Raw genomic sequence first — 14,690 nt, forward strand, 5'->3', positions numbered from 1 at the left:
GAGGGAGGTCCGGCCACCTTCTCACCTTTCTCTCACTGTCTCTATCTCTCACCCTCTGGAGGGCTCCACTCAATCACTCACTCTCTCCCTCTCTGTCTCTCCCTCACTCTCCCTCCCTGCCCCTCTGTCTCACTCACTCCCTCCCTGCCCCTCTGTCCCTCACTCACTCTCCCTCCCTGCCCCTCTGTCTCACTCACTCCCTCCCTGCCCCTCTGTCCCTCACTCACTCTCCCTCCCTGCCCCTCTGCCTCTCACTCACTCCCTCCCTGCCCCTCTGTCCCTCACTCACTCCCTCCCTGTCCCTCTGTCCCTCACTCACTCCCTCCCTGCCCCTCTGTCCCTCACTCACTCTCTCTCCCTGCCCCTCTGTCCCTCACTCACTCCCTCCCTGCCCCTCTGTCCCTCACTCACTCTCTCTCCCTGCCCCTCTGTCCCTCACTCACTCCCTCCCTGCCCCTCTGTCCCTCACTCACTCCCTCCCTGCCCCTCTGTCCCTCACTCACTCTCTCTCCCTGCCCCTCTGTCCCTCACTCACTCCCTCCCTGCCCCTCTGCCTCTCACTCACTCGCCCTCCCTGCCCCTCTGTCCCTCACTCACTCTCCCTCCCTGCCCCTCTGTCCCTCACTCACTTCCTCCCTGCCCCTCTGTCCCTCACTCACTCCCTCCCTGCCCCTCTGCCTCTCACTCACTCTCTCTCCCTGCCCCTCTGTCCCTCACTCACTCTCCTCCCTGCCCCTCTGTCCCTCACTCACTCCCTCCCTGCCCCTCTGCCCTCTCACTCACTCTCTCTCCCTGCCCCTCTGTCCCTCACTCACTCCCTCCCTGCCCCTCTGTCCCTCACTCACACTCCCTCCCTGCCCCTCTGTCCCTCACTCACTCCCTCCCTGCCCCCCTGTCTCTCACTCACTCGCCCTCCCTGCCCCTCTGTCCCTCACTCCCTCCCTCCCTGCCCCTCTGTCCCTCACTCACTCCCTCTCCCTGCCCCTCTGTCCCTCACTCACTCCCCCTCCCTGCCCCTCTGCCTCTCACTCACTCTCTCTCCCTGCCCCTCTGTCCTTCACTCACTCTCCCTCCCTGCCCCTCTGTCCTCACTCACTCTCCCTCCCTGCCCCTCTGTCCCTCACTCACTCTCTCTCCCTGCCCCTCTGTCCCTCACTCAATCTCCCTCCCTGCCCCTCTGTCCCTCACTCACTCTCCCTCCCTGCCCCTCTGTCCCTCACTCACTCTCTCTCCCTGCCCCTCTGTCCCTCACTCACTCTCCCTCCCTGCCCCTCTGTCTCTCACTCACTCTCTCCCTGCCCCCCTGTCTCTCACTCACTCGCCCTCCCTGCCCTTCTGTCCCTCACTCACTCTCTCTCCCTGCCCCTCTGTCCCTCACTCACTCCCTCCCTGCCCCTGTCCCTCACTCACTCTCCCTCCCTGCCCCTCTGTCCCTCACTCACTCCCCCTCCCTGCCCCTCTGTCCCTCACTCACTCCCTCCCTGCCCCCTGTCCCTCACTCACTCCCTCCCTGCCCCTCTGTCCCTCACTCACTCCCTCCCTGCCCCTCTGTCCCTCACTCACTCCCTCCCTGCCGCTCTGTCCCTCACTCACTCCCCCTCCCTGCCCCTCTGTCCCTCACTCACCCCCTCCCTGCCCCTCTGTCCCTCACTCACCCCCTCCCTGCCCCTCTGTCCCTCACTCACCCCCTCCCTGCCCCTCTGTCCCTCACTCACTCCCCCTCCCTGCCCCTCTGTCCCTCACTCACTCCCTCCCTGCCCCTCTGTCCCTCACTCATTCTCTCTCCCTGCCCCTCTGTCCCTCCCTCACTCCCTCCCTGCCCCTCTGTCCCTCACTCACTCCCCCTCCCTGCCCCTCTGTCCCTCACTCACTCTCCCTCCCTGCCCCCTGTCTCACTCCCTCACTCCCTCCCTGCCCCTCTGTCCCTCACTCACTCCCTCCCTGCCCCTCTGCCTCTCACTCACTCCCTCCCTGCCCCTCTGTCCCTCACTCACTCTCCCTCCCTGCCCCTCTGTCTCACTCACTCTCTCTCCCTGCCCCTCTGTCCCTCACTCACTCTCTCTCCCTGCCCCTCTGTCCCTCACTCACTCTCCCTCCCTGCCCCTCTGTCCCTCACTCACTCTCCCTCCCTGCCCCTCTGTCCCTCACTCACTCTCTCTCCCTGCCCCTCTGTCCCTCACTCACTCTCCCTCCCTGCCCCTCTGTCTCTCACAATTCACAATTCACAATTCAAATCGCTTTATTGGCATGATAAGTTACATCTTATGTTGCCAAAGCATCAAAATACATTTATGGTTTAGCACATAAACGCAGTTCTATTCATACAGTGTATAAACAGGTATATCCCTGAGTGTATAAATATACATTCGCATTGTTTATATATATTCTTTTCTTAGTTTACTGGTTGTCCCTCTGTTCATGGCAAGCTGTAACATAGTGTGCCGCCAGTGTTATACAGCTTCTCTCCTCTCCCAGTAGGAATGGGAGTTTTTGGTTGTCATTCAGATTTCTGAAATCAGGGCATATTTGTGAAAATTTTTGGTAGAAATTCTCCCTGATGCCCTGATATTTTCCGCAGGCTGTGAGGAAGTGCATCTCTGTCTCCACTACTCCCTGACTGCAGTGAGAGCATATCCTGTCTTCTCTTGGTAGCCTGCTCTGCCTGTGTCTGCCTTTTTCGATCGCTAGGCTATGTTCGCTAAGTCTGTACCTTGTCAAGGTTCTTCTCAGTTTGTTATCCTTTACCATGGTCAGGTAATCAGCTATGTTGTATTGTCTGTTTAGGGCCAAGTAGCAATTGAGTTTGCTTTGGGTTTTTGTTGTTTCTGCCCAATATGTCAGATATTTTTCCTTTTGCTTAGCGACGATTGTGTTGGGTCGAATTCTTTGTGTTACCCTGTCACTGTCCTGGGGCTGGTTATTGTTAGTATTGTTAGTAGTTACTTCACTGAGTCCCAGGACTAGTTGACTGAGGGTATTCTTCTTTATGGTCAGCTCTTGGCATTTCAGGGCGTCGTAGTGATAGCATTGGGGATTGCTCATTTGTAGGTGATTCCAAAATTTGGTGGCTCTTTTTTGGATAGTGATTATTAATGGATATTGGCCTAGTTCCGCCCTGCATGCATTGTTTACTGTTTTCCTTTGAGTCCGGAGGATACTTTTACAGAATTCTGCATGTAGGATCTCAATTGGGTGTTTGTCCCATTTTGCAAATTCTTGTTGAGTTAGCGGTCCCCATACCTCACTGCCATAGAGTGCAATTGGTTCAATTACTGATTTGAAAATTTTGAGCCAAATGCTAATTGGGATTTCTATTTGGATTGATTTTTTGATGGCATAGAAAGCCCTTCTTGCTTTCTCTTTCAGTTCATTCACAGCCAGTTTGAAGTTTCCCGTAGAACTGATTTTTAAGCCCAAGTATGTGTAGTTAGTGGTTTGTTCAATTTTGGTTGTTCCTACTGTGAAATTTATTTTGGGTCCCTGATGTTTGGATCTTTGCTGGAACACAAGGACTTTGGTTTTTTGGGGATTTATTGTCAGGGCCCACGCCCTCCCTGCCCCTCTGTCCCTCACTCACTCTCTCTCCCTGCCCCTCTGTCCCTCACTCACTCCCTCCCTGCCCCTGTCCCTCACTCACTCTCCCTCCCCGCCCCTCTGTCCCTCACTCACTCCCCCTCCCTGCCCCTCTGTCCCTCACTCACTCCCTCCCTGCCCCCTGTCCCTCACTCACTCCCTCCCTGCCCCTCTGTCCCTCACTCACTCCCTCCCTGCCCCTCTGTCCCTCACTCACTCCCTCCCTGCCCCTCTGTCCCTCACTCACTCCCTCCCTGCCCCTCTGTCCCTCACTCACTCCCCCTCCCTGCCCCTCTGTCCCTCACTCACCCCCTCCCTGCCCCTCTGTCCCTCCCTCACTCCCTCCCTGCCCCTCTGTCCCTCACTCACTCCCCCTCCCTGCCCCTCTGTCCCTCACTCACTCTCCCTTCCTGCCCCCTGTCTCACTCCCTCACTCCCTCCCTGCCCCTCTGTCCCTCACTCACTCCCTCCCTGCCCCTCTGCCTCTCACTCACTCCCTCCCTGCCCCTCTGTCCCTCACTCACTCTCCCTCCCTGCCCCTCTGTCTCACTCACTCTCTCTCCCTGCCCCTCTGTCCCTCACTCACTCCCTCCCTCCCTGCCCCTCTGTCTCACTCACTCCCTCCCTGCCCCTCTGTCCCTCACGCACTCCCTCGCTGCCCCTCTGTCCCTCACACACTCTCCCTCCCTGCCCGCTGTCTCTCACTCACTCCCTCCCTGCCCCCCTGTCTCTCACTCACTCGCCCTCCCTGCCCCTCTGTCCCTCACTCACTCTCTCTCCCTGCCCCTCTGTCCCTCACTCACTCCCTCCCTGCCCCTCTGTCCCTCACTCACTCTCTCTCCCTGCCCCTCTGTCCCTCACTCACTCCCTCCCTGCCCCTCTGTCCCTCACTCACTCAATCCCTGCCCCTCTGTCCCTCACTCACTCCCTCTCCCTGCCCCTCTGTCCCTCACTCACTCCCTCCCTCCCTGCCCCTCTGTCTCACTCACTCCCTCCCTGCCCCTCTGTCCCTCACGCACTCCCTCGCTGCCCCTCTGTCCCTCACTCACTCTCCCTCCCTGCCCCCCGTCTCTCACTCACTCCCTCCCTGCCCCCCTGTCTCTCACTCACTCGCCCTCCCTGCCCCTCTGTCCCTCACTCACTCTCTCTCCCTGCCCCTCTGTCCCTCACTCACTCCCTCCCTGCCCCTCTGTCCCTCACTCACTCAATCCCTGCCCCTCTGTCCCTCACTCACTCCCCCTCCCTGCCCCTCTGTCCCTCACTCACTCTCCCTCCCTGCCCCTCTGTCCCTCACTCACTCCCCCTCCCTGCCCCTCTGTCCCTCACTCACTCCCTCCCTGCCCCTCTGTCTCACTCACTCTCCCTCCCTGCCCCTCTATCCCTCACTCACTCCCCCTCCCTGCCCCTCTGTCTCACTCACTCCCCCTCCCTGCCCCTCTGTCTCACTCACTCCCTCCCTGCCCCTCTGTCCCTCACTCACTCTCTCTCCCTGCCCCTCTGTCCCTCACTCACTCTCTCTCCCTGCCCCTCTGTCCCTCACTCACTCCCTCCCTGCCCCTGTCTCTCACTCACTCCCTCCCTGCCTCTCTGTCCCTCACTCACTCTCTCTCCCTGCCCCTCTGTCCCTCACTCACTCCCTCCCTGCCCCTGTCTCTCACTCACTCTCTCCCTGCCCCTCCGTCTCTCACTCTCTCTCCCTCCCTGCCCCTCTGTCCCTCACTCACTCCCTCCCTGCCCCTCTGTCCCTCACTCACTCTCCCTCTATGTCTCTATCCTTCATGCTCTCTTTCCTGTTTGTTCACTCTCTCTCTCTCCATCCCTCTCCCTGTTCTTCCTCTCCCTCTTTCTGTCTGTCCCACTACCTTTGTCTCCTTCTCTCCCTTCCTCTCTCAACACAGTCTCTATCATTCTGCCTCTTTCACTCTCAGCTCTCCATCTCTCTCTGTTTCTCCCTCTCCCTGTCTGCCTTTCCCTTTCTCTCCCTCTCTTTCTATCTCTCGCTCCCCTGTCTCTCTCTCCCTCCCTTCTCCACTCTCCCTCTCTCTATTACTGTCTCTCTCACCTCCTCTGTTTCTCTGAGTCTCACTCTAATTACATACATTTACTAACTGATTATTTCTTCCAGTTTATACTAAAGATGGTGGGACTCCTCCCAATGTAGCCACGGTGACAGTTTGCATCACGGTTGAGGATGAAAACGACAATTGGCCACAGTTTGAGAAGGACATGTATCAGCTGCAAGTACCAGAAAACCAGGAGCGTGTGTCACTGTTCACGGCTAAAGCCACAGACAAAGACTCTGGTGAAAATGGGCGTGTGGAGTACGAGATCATCGGTAAGAGTGAGCGTGTAAGCAAGGTAGTGTGAGAATTTAATGTGGGAGGGAGTATGTGCTTAAGTGGAGTGTGTGTTAGTGTGTAAGAGAATGTCGGTGTTTGTGAAAGTGAGTGTGTAACAGCCAGAAGTGCCGAGTGGATGATCCATATCGGCCTACTCCTGAGGTCCCCACCACCAAAAGCCAGCCTTCAGCCAATTTGATTCACTCCACGTGATATCAAGAAACAGCTGAGCGCACTGGATATAGCAAAGGGTATGGGCCCCGACAACATCCCGGCTATCGTGCTGAAGTCTTGTGCTCCAGAACTAGCCGCACCTCTAGCCAAGCTGTTCCAGTACAGCTACAACACTGGCAGCTATCCGACAATCTGGAAAACTGCCCAGGTATGTCCTAGAATCATAGAATTATAGAATCATAGAAAGTTACAGCACGGAAGGAGGCCATTTCGGCCCATCGTGTCCGCGCCGGCCAACAACGAGCTATCCAGCCTAATCCCACTTCCCAGCTCTTGGTCCGTAGCCCTGCAGGTTAGAGCATCCCAAGTGCACATCCAAGTACTTTTTAAATGTGGTTAGGGTCCCTGCCTCTACCACCCTTTCAGGCAGTGAGTTCCAGACCCCCACAACCCTCTGGGTGAAGAAATTTCCCTCAAATTCCCTCTAAATCGTCCACCAATTACTTTAAATCTGTGCCCCCTGGTTTTTGACCCCTCTGCTAAGGGAAATAGGTCCTTTTTATCCACTTTATCTAGGCCCCTCATAATTTTATACACCTCAATAAGGTCTCCCCTCAGCCTCCTCTGTTCCAAGGAAAACAGACCCAGCCTATCCAGTCTTTCCTCATAGCTAAGATTCTCTACTCCCGGCAACATCCTTGTAAATCTCCTCTGTACCCTCTCTAGTGCAATCACATCCTTTCTGTAATGTGGTGACCAGAACTGCACGCAGTACTCTAGCTGAGGCCTAACTAGTGTTTTATACAGTTGAAGCATAACCCCCCTGCTCTTGTATTCTATGCCACGGCTAATAAAAGCAAGCATTCCGTATACCTTCTTAACCACCTTATCTACCTGGCCTGCTACCTTCAGGGATCTGTGGACATGCACTCCAAGGTCCCTTTGTTCCTCTACACTACTCAGTGTCCTACCATTTAATGTGTATTCCCTTTCCTTGTTAGCCCTCCCAAATGCATTACCTCACACTTCTCCAGATTGAATTCCATTTGCCACTGTTCTGCCCACCTGACCAATTTATTGATATCTTCCTGCAGTCTACAGCTTCCTTCTTCAGTATTAACCACACAGCCGATTTTAGTATCATCTGCAAACTTCTTAATCATACCCCCTATATTCTAGATCATTGATATATACCACAAAAAGCAAGGGTCCTAGTACTGAGCCCTGCGGAACCCCACTGGAAACAGCCTTCCAGTCACAAAAACACCCATCAACCATTGCCCTCTGCTTCCTGTCTCCGAGCCAGTTTTGATTCCAACTTGACACTTTGCCCTGGATCCCATGGGCTTTTAACTTCGTGACCAGTCTGCCATGTGGAACCTTATCAAAAGCCTTGCTAAAGTCCATATACACTACATCAAACACATTACCCACATCTACCCTCCTTGTTACCTCCTCAAAAAATTCAAGCAAATTTGTCCTGTCCACAAAAAGCAGGACAAATCTAATCTGGCCAATTACTGCCCCATCAGTCTACTCTCAATCATCAGCAAAGTGATGGAAGATGTCATCGACAGTGCTATCAAGCGGCACTTACTCACCAATAGCCTACTCACTGATGCCCAGTTTGGGTTCTGCCAAGACCACTCGGCTCCCGACCTCATTACAGCCTTGGTCCAAACATGGACAAAGGAGCTGAATTCCAGAGGTGGCTGCCCATGACATTAAAGCAGCATTTGACCGAGTGTGGTATCAAGGATCCCTAGTAAAACTGAAGTCAATGGGAATCGGGGGGAAAACTGGCTGGAGTCATACCTAGCACAAAGGAAGATGGTTGTTGTGGTTGAAGGTCAATCATCACAGCCCCAGGACATCGCTGCAGGAGTTCCTCAGGACAGTGTCCTAGGCCCAACCATCTTCAGCTGCTTCATCAATGACCTTCCTTCCATCATAAGGTCAGAAATGGGGATGTTCGCTGATGACTGCACAGTGTTCAATGCCATTCACAATTCCTCAGATAATGAAGCAGTCCATGCCCGCATGCAACAAGACCTGGACGACGTTCAGGCTTGGGCTGATAAGTGGCAAGTAACATTCTCGCCACACAAGTGCCAGGCAATCACTATCTCCAGCAAGCAAGAGTCTAACTCTTGAAGTACAACAGCATTACCATCGCTGAATCCCCCACCATCAACATCCTGGGGGGTCACCATTGACCAGAAACTTAACTAGACTAGCCACATTAACATCACAAATAGATGAAATCGGATACGATATAATTGCGATTACGGAGACATGGCTGCAGGGTGACCAAGGCTGGGAGCTGAATATCCAAGGATATTCGATATTTAGGAAGGACAGGCAAAAAGGAAAAGGGGGTGGGGTGGCGTTGTTAGTAAAGGATGAGATCAGAGCAATAGGGAGAAAGGATATTGGCTCAGAAAACCAAGATGTAGAATCAGTCTGGGTGGAGCTAAGAAGCACCAAGAGGCAGAAAACATTGGTGGGAGTTGTCTATACTCCTCCAAACAGTAGTGGTAATGTAGGGGATGGCATCAAACAGGAAATTAGAGATGCATGTAACAAGGGTACTACTGTAATCATGGGTGACTTTAATCTACATATAGACTGGCCAAACCAAATTAGCAATAATACTGTAGAGGCTGAATTCCTGGAGTGTGTACGAGATGGTTTTTTAGACCAGTACATTGAGGAGCCAACTAGGGAACAGGCTATCCTAGATTGGGTGGGTAAAGCAAAACACTGCGGATGCTGGAAATCCAAAATAACAACAGAAAATGCTGGAAAAACTCAGCAGGCCAGGCAACATCCGTGGAGAGAAATTAGAGTCAACGTTTCGGGTCAAAACCCTTTCTCAAGACTAAAGAGGCACAGGGAATGGAATAGATTAAGAGGCCAGGCTGGGAGAGAACAAAAGAGAAGAAGAGACATTAAGAGGTATTCAAAACGAGATGAGATGGTGATAGGACTAGTGGAGACAAAAGACAGCTCTAGATTAGGTGTGAAATGCACTGGCAGAATGGGAGACAGCTGCCATGTGGGAGAGAGAAAAAAAAGGGGGTGGGGTGGGGGGGGGAAGCCAAAACAAAGGTGTGGATAAAAAATATAAGTAAAAATGTAATAGGGGCCGAGGTTATGATCTGAAATTGTTGAACTCGATATTGAGTCCGGAAGGCTGTAAAGTGCCTCATCGGAAGATGAGGTGCTGTTCCTCGAGTTTACGTTGAGCTTCCGTGGAACAATGCAAGAGGCCGAGGGCGGTGAGGTCCGAGTGGGAATAGGGCAGTGAATTAAAATTACAGGCGACCGGAAGCTCGGGGTCACCCTTACGGACTGAACGGAGGTGTTCCGCAAAGCGATCACCCAATCTGCATTTGGTCTCCTCTACATTGGGGAGACCAAACGCAGATTGGGTGACCACTTTGCGGAACACCTCCGAAAGTATGAGGAGTGAGTTGGCTATGATAGATTGGGGAGCTTCATTAAAAGGCATGACAGTGAATAGGCAATGGCTAACATTTAAGGAACGAATGCATGAATTGCAACAGTTATACATTCCTTTCTGGCGCAAAAACACAAAAGGAAAAGCGGCCCAACCATGGCTAACAAAAGAAATTAAGGATAGTATTAGATCCAAAGAGGAGTCATATAAATTTGCCAGAAAAAGTAGCAAGCCTGAAGATTGGGAGCAGTTTAGAATTCAGCAAAAAAGGACCGAGAGCTTGATTAAGAGGGGAAAAATAGAATATGAGAGTAAAGCTGCAAGGAACATAAAAGTTGACTGTAAAAGCTTCTACAAGTCTGTAAAATGAAAAAGATTAGTGAAGACAAATGTAGGTCCCATACAGTCAGAAACGGGAGAATTTAAAATGGGGAACAAGGAAATGGCTGAGCAATAAAACAAATACTTTGGTTCTGTCTTCACGGTAGAGGACACAAATAACTTCCCAGCAATGTGAGGGAACCAAGGGTCTAGTGAGAAGGAGGAATTAAAGGAAATTAGTATTAGTAAAAAAAATAGTGCTGGAGCAATTAATGGGACTGAAAGCCGATAAATCCCCAGGGCCTGATAATCTGCATCCCAGAGTACTAAAAGAGGTAGCCATGTAAATAATGGATGCATTGGTTGTCATCTTCCAAAATTCTATAGATTATGGAACAGTTCCTGCAGATTGGAGGATGGCAAATGTAACCCCACTATTTAAAAAAGGAGGGAGAGAGAAAACCGGGAATTACAGACCGGTTAGCCTAACATCAGTAGTAGGGAAAATGCTAGAGTCTGTTATAAAGGATGTGATAACAGGACACTTAGAAAATATCAACGGAATTAGACAAAGTCAACATGGATTTATGAAAGGGAAATTGTGTTTGACAAACCTACTGGAGTTTTTTGAGGATGTAACTGGTAGAATAGGTAAGAGAGAACCAGTGGATGTGGTGTATTTGGATTTTCAGAAGGCCTTTGATAAAGTCATCCCAGTTTGACATAAAAATAAAACAAAAAAGGTGACTAATTTTGGAAATTAGGGATAGCATAAGATCCAAGGAGAGGACATATAAATTGGCCAGAAAAAACAATAATCCTGAGGATTGGGAGCAGTTTAGGATTCAACAAAGGAGGACAAAGGGATTAATTAAGAAAGGGAAAATAGAATATGAGAGTAAGCTAGCAGGGAACATAAAAACTGACTGTAAAAGCTTTTATAGATATGTGAAGAGAAAAAGATTGGTGAAGTCAAGCGTAGGTTCCTTGCAGTCAGAGTCAGGGGAATTTATAGTGGGAAACAAAGAAATGGCAGACCAACTAAATACATACTTTGGTTCTGTCTTCACAAAGGAGGACACAAATAACCTCCCCGAGATGCCGGGGAACATCGGGTCTGATGAAAGGGTGGAACTGAAAGAAATCAGTATTTGTAGGGAAATGTTGTTAGGAAAATTGATGGGACTGAAGGCCGATAAATCCCCAGGGCCTGATAATCTACATCCCAGGGTACTTAAGGAAGTGGCCCTAGAAATAGCAGATGCATTGCTGGTCATCTTCCAGAACTCGATAGACTCTGGAACAGTACCCATGGATTGGAGGGTAGCTAATGTTACCCCACTATTCAAAAAAGGTGGTAGAGAAAAAGCAGGGAATTATAGACCGGTAAGCCTGACATCGGTAGTGGGGAAAATGCTAGAGTCCATTATAAAAGATGTAATAGCAGAGCACTTGGAAAGCAGTGACAGGATCGGACAAAGTCAACATGGATTTACAAAAGGTAAATCATGCTTGACTAATCTACTGGAATTTTTTGAGGATGTAACTGGCAAAATAGATAAGGGAGAACCAGTGGATGTGGTGTATTTGGACTTTCAGAAGGCTTTTGATAAGGTCCCACATAAGAGATTAGCGTGCAAAATTAAGGCACATGGGATGGGGGCAAGGTATTGACTTGGATAAAGAACTGGTTGGCGGACAGAAAGCAGAGAGTTGGAATAAATGGGTCATTTTCCGAGTGGCAGGCAGTGACTAGTGGGGTACCGCAAGGATCGGTCCTAGGACCCCAGCTGTTCACAATATATATTAATGATGGTGTGTAGATGCCGGAGTTGGACTGGGGTGGACAAATGTAAGAAATCACACAACACCAGGTTATAGTCCAACAGCTTTATTTGAAATCACAAGCTTTCGGAGCGCTGCTCCTTCTTCAGGTGAAGTGGAGAAATGCATAAAGACACAGCTTATATAGTCAGAGAATCATGTCAGATGTTTACAGGTAACCTTTCCAACTGCCATTTATCGCACCTCGGCAGAGAGATAATCACAGCAGTCAAAGGTGTGAATGGTGTCCAAACAGGTCAGTCAGGGAAACTAAATGTCCGGCAAGCTCGAGCCACCAGCAAAAATCAGGAGCTGTTTCGTTAGTTTTTTTTTCTTTTCGTTGCTTTTTTCTCAACAGTCAAGCTCTGCAAGGTCTCGCTGAAGCTGTTGCTAAGCTACAGAGACGCTTGCAAGGTACGGCCGACTGTTTAGAAGCTGTTGGGTTTGTTGCCAGATACGGAGCTCAAAATCTCCGTATGTTTCAACATTAGCGCTGGTTTGTCCGGCAGTTTTGATGGGATGGCAACAGCTCGGTCCCATTGGTGCCGGATAGCACAAGGTTTCCTGTATTTCCAATTTGCAGTATAATGTGGATAAATGTGAAGTTATCCACTTTGGTAGGAAAAACAGAAAAGCAGAGAATTATTTAAATGGTGATAGTTTGGGAAATGTTGCTGTACAAAGGGACCTGGGTGTCCTTGTACACCAGTCACTGAAAGCAAACATGCTGGTGCAGCAAGCAGTTAGGAGGCAAATGGTATGTTGGCCTTCATTGCAAGAGGATTTGAGTACAGGAGCAAGGATGTCTTACTACAGTTATACAGGACCTTGGTGAGACCACACCTGGAGTATTGTGTGCAGTTTTGGTCTCCTTACCTAAGAAAGGATATATTTGACATAGAGGGAGTGCAGCGAAGGTTCACCAGACTGATTCCTGGGATGGCAGGACTGTTGTATGAGGAGAGATTGGGTCGACTAGGCCTGTATTCACTAGAGTTTAGAAGAATGAGAGGGGATTTCATTGAAACATATAAAATTCTGACAGGGCTAGACAGACTGGACGCAGGGAGGATGTTTCCCCTGGCTGGGGGGTCTAGAACGAGGGGTCACAGTCTCAGGATACGGGGTAGGACATTTAGGACAGAGATGAGGAGAAATTTCTTCACTCAGAGGGTGGTGGACCTGTGGAATTCTCTACCACAGAAGGCTGTGGAGGCCAAGTCACTGAATATATTTAAGAAGGAGATAGATAGATTTCTAGATGCAAAAGGCATCAAGGGGTATAGCGAGAAAGCGGGAATATGGTATTTAGATAGAGGATCAGCCATGATCATATTGAATGGCAGAGCAGGCTTGAAGGGCCGAACGGCCGACTCCTGCTCCTATTTTTCTATGTTTCTATATAAATACTGTGGCAACAAGAGCAGGTCAGAGTCTAGGTATACTGCGGCGAGTGTCTCACCTCCTGACTCCCCAAAGTCTTTCCACCATCTACAAGGCACAAGTAAGGAGTGTGATGGAATACTGTCCACTTGCCTGGATGAGTGCAGCTGCAACAACATTCAAGAAGCTCGACACCATCCAGGACAAAGCAGCCTGCTTGATTGGCACCCCCTCCACCACCTTAAACATTCACTCCCTCCACCACCGGTGTACCGTGGCTGCAGTGTGTACCATCTACAAGATGCACTGCAGCAACTCGCCAAGGCTTCTTCGGCAGCACCTCCCAAACCCGCGGCCTCTTCCACCTAGAAGGACAAGGGCAGCAGGCGCATGGGAACACCATCACCCCCAAGTTCTCCTCCAAGTCACACACCATCCTGACTTAGAAGTATATCGGCCGTTCCTTCATCGTCGCTGGGTCAAAATCCTGGAACTCCCTCCCTAACAGCACTGTGGGAGTACCTTCACCACACGGACTGCAGCGGTTCAAGAAGGCGGCTCACCACCACCTTCTGAAGGGCAACTAGGGATGGGCAATAAATGCCGGCCTTTTTAAAAAAGTAGCTTCATTGCGGAATGAGGCTCTGCACAGCAACACGGTGAAGAAGCTTTCAGTCGATGTTCTTCCCACTCAAGCTGATCATTGTTGTTGTGATTTTTGAATATTAAGGGAATCAAGGGATATGGAGATCGGCAGGAAAGTGGAGATGAGGTAGAAGATCAGCCATGATCTCATTGAATGGTGGAGCAGGCTCGAAGGGCGAAATGGCCGACTGCTGCTCCTGTTCTTATGTTAAAGTCTTGGAACCCGACAGTACCGGGACCCAACAGTACCGGGACCCAACAGTACTGGGACCCTACAGTACTGGGACCCGACAGTACTGGGACCCGACAGTACTGGAACCCGACAGTACTGGGACCCGACAGTACTGGGACCCGACAGTACTGGGACCCGACAGTACTGGGACCCGACAGTACTGGGACCCGACAGTACTGGGACCCGACAGTACTGGGACCCGACAGTACTGGGACCCGACAGTACTGGGACCCGACAGTACTGGGACCCGACAGTACTGGAACCCGACAGTACTGGAACCCGACAGTACTGGGACCCGACAGTACTGGGACCCGACAGTACTGGAACCTGACAGTACTGGGACCCGACAGTACTGGGACCCGACAGTACTGGGACCCTATAGTACTGGGACCCGACAGTACTGGAACCCGACAGTACTGGGACCCTATAGTACTGGGACCCGACAGTACTGGAACCCGACAGTACTGGGACCCGACAGTACTGGGACCCGACAGTACTGGAACCCGACAGTACTGGAACCCGACAGTACTGGGACCCGACAGTACTGGGACCCGACAGTACTGGGACCCGACAGTACTGGGACCCGACAGTACTGGGACCCGACAGTACTGGGACCCGACAGTACTGGGACCCGACAGTACTGGAACCCGACAGTAGCGGAACCCGACAGTACTGGAACCCTACAGTACTGGAAGCCTATAGTATTGGGACCCTATAATACTGGGACCCTACAGTA

At 51.1% G+C, this 14,690-nt stretch overlaps 1 protein-coding gene across 1 annotated transcript in view; it reads left to right on the forward strand.

Annotated features, from left to right (window-relative positions):
- LOC147112212 (protocadherin-16-like) overlaps positions 1-14,690 on the forward strand; it is a 222,783-nt gene that overhangs the window by 143,343 nt on the left and 64,750 nt on the right. Inside the window, exons 12-13 of the mRNA XM_085998329.1 lie at positions 5,472-5,500; positions 5,699-5,908. Coding sequence (XP_085854455.1) covers positions 5,472-5,500; positions 5,699-5,908 — 239 coding nt within the window. The remainder of the gene's footprint in view (positions 1-5,471; positions 5,501-5,698; positions 5,909-14,690) is intronic.

Source organism: Somniosus microcephalus, chromosome 10 (genome assembly GCF_052327205.1).
Source record: "Somniosus microcephalus isolate GS21.2 chromosome 10, FLI_Smic_1.0, whole genome shotgun sequence".
In the NCBI taxonomy this organism is placed as follows: Eukaryota; Metazoa; Chordata; class Chondrichthyes; order Squaliformes; family Somniosidae; genus Somniosus; species Somniosus microcephalus.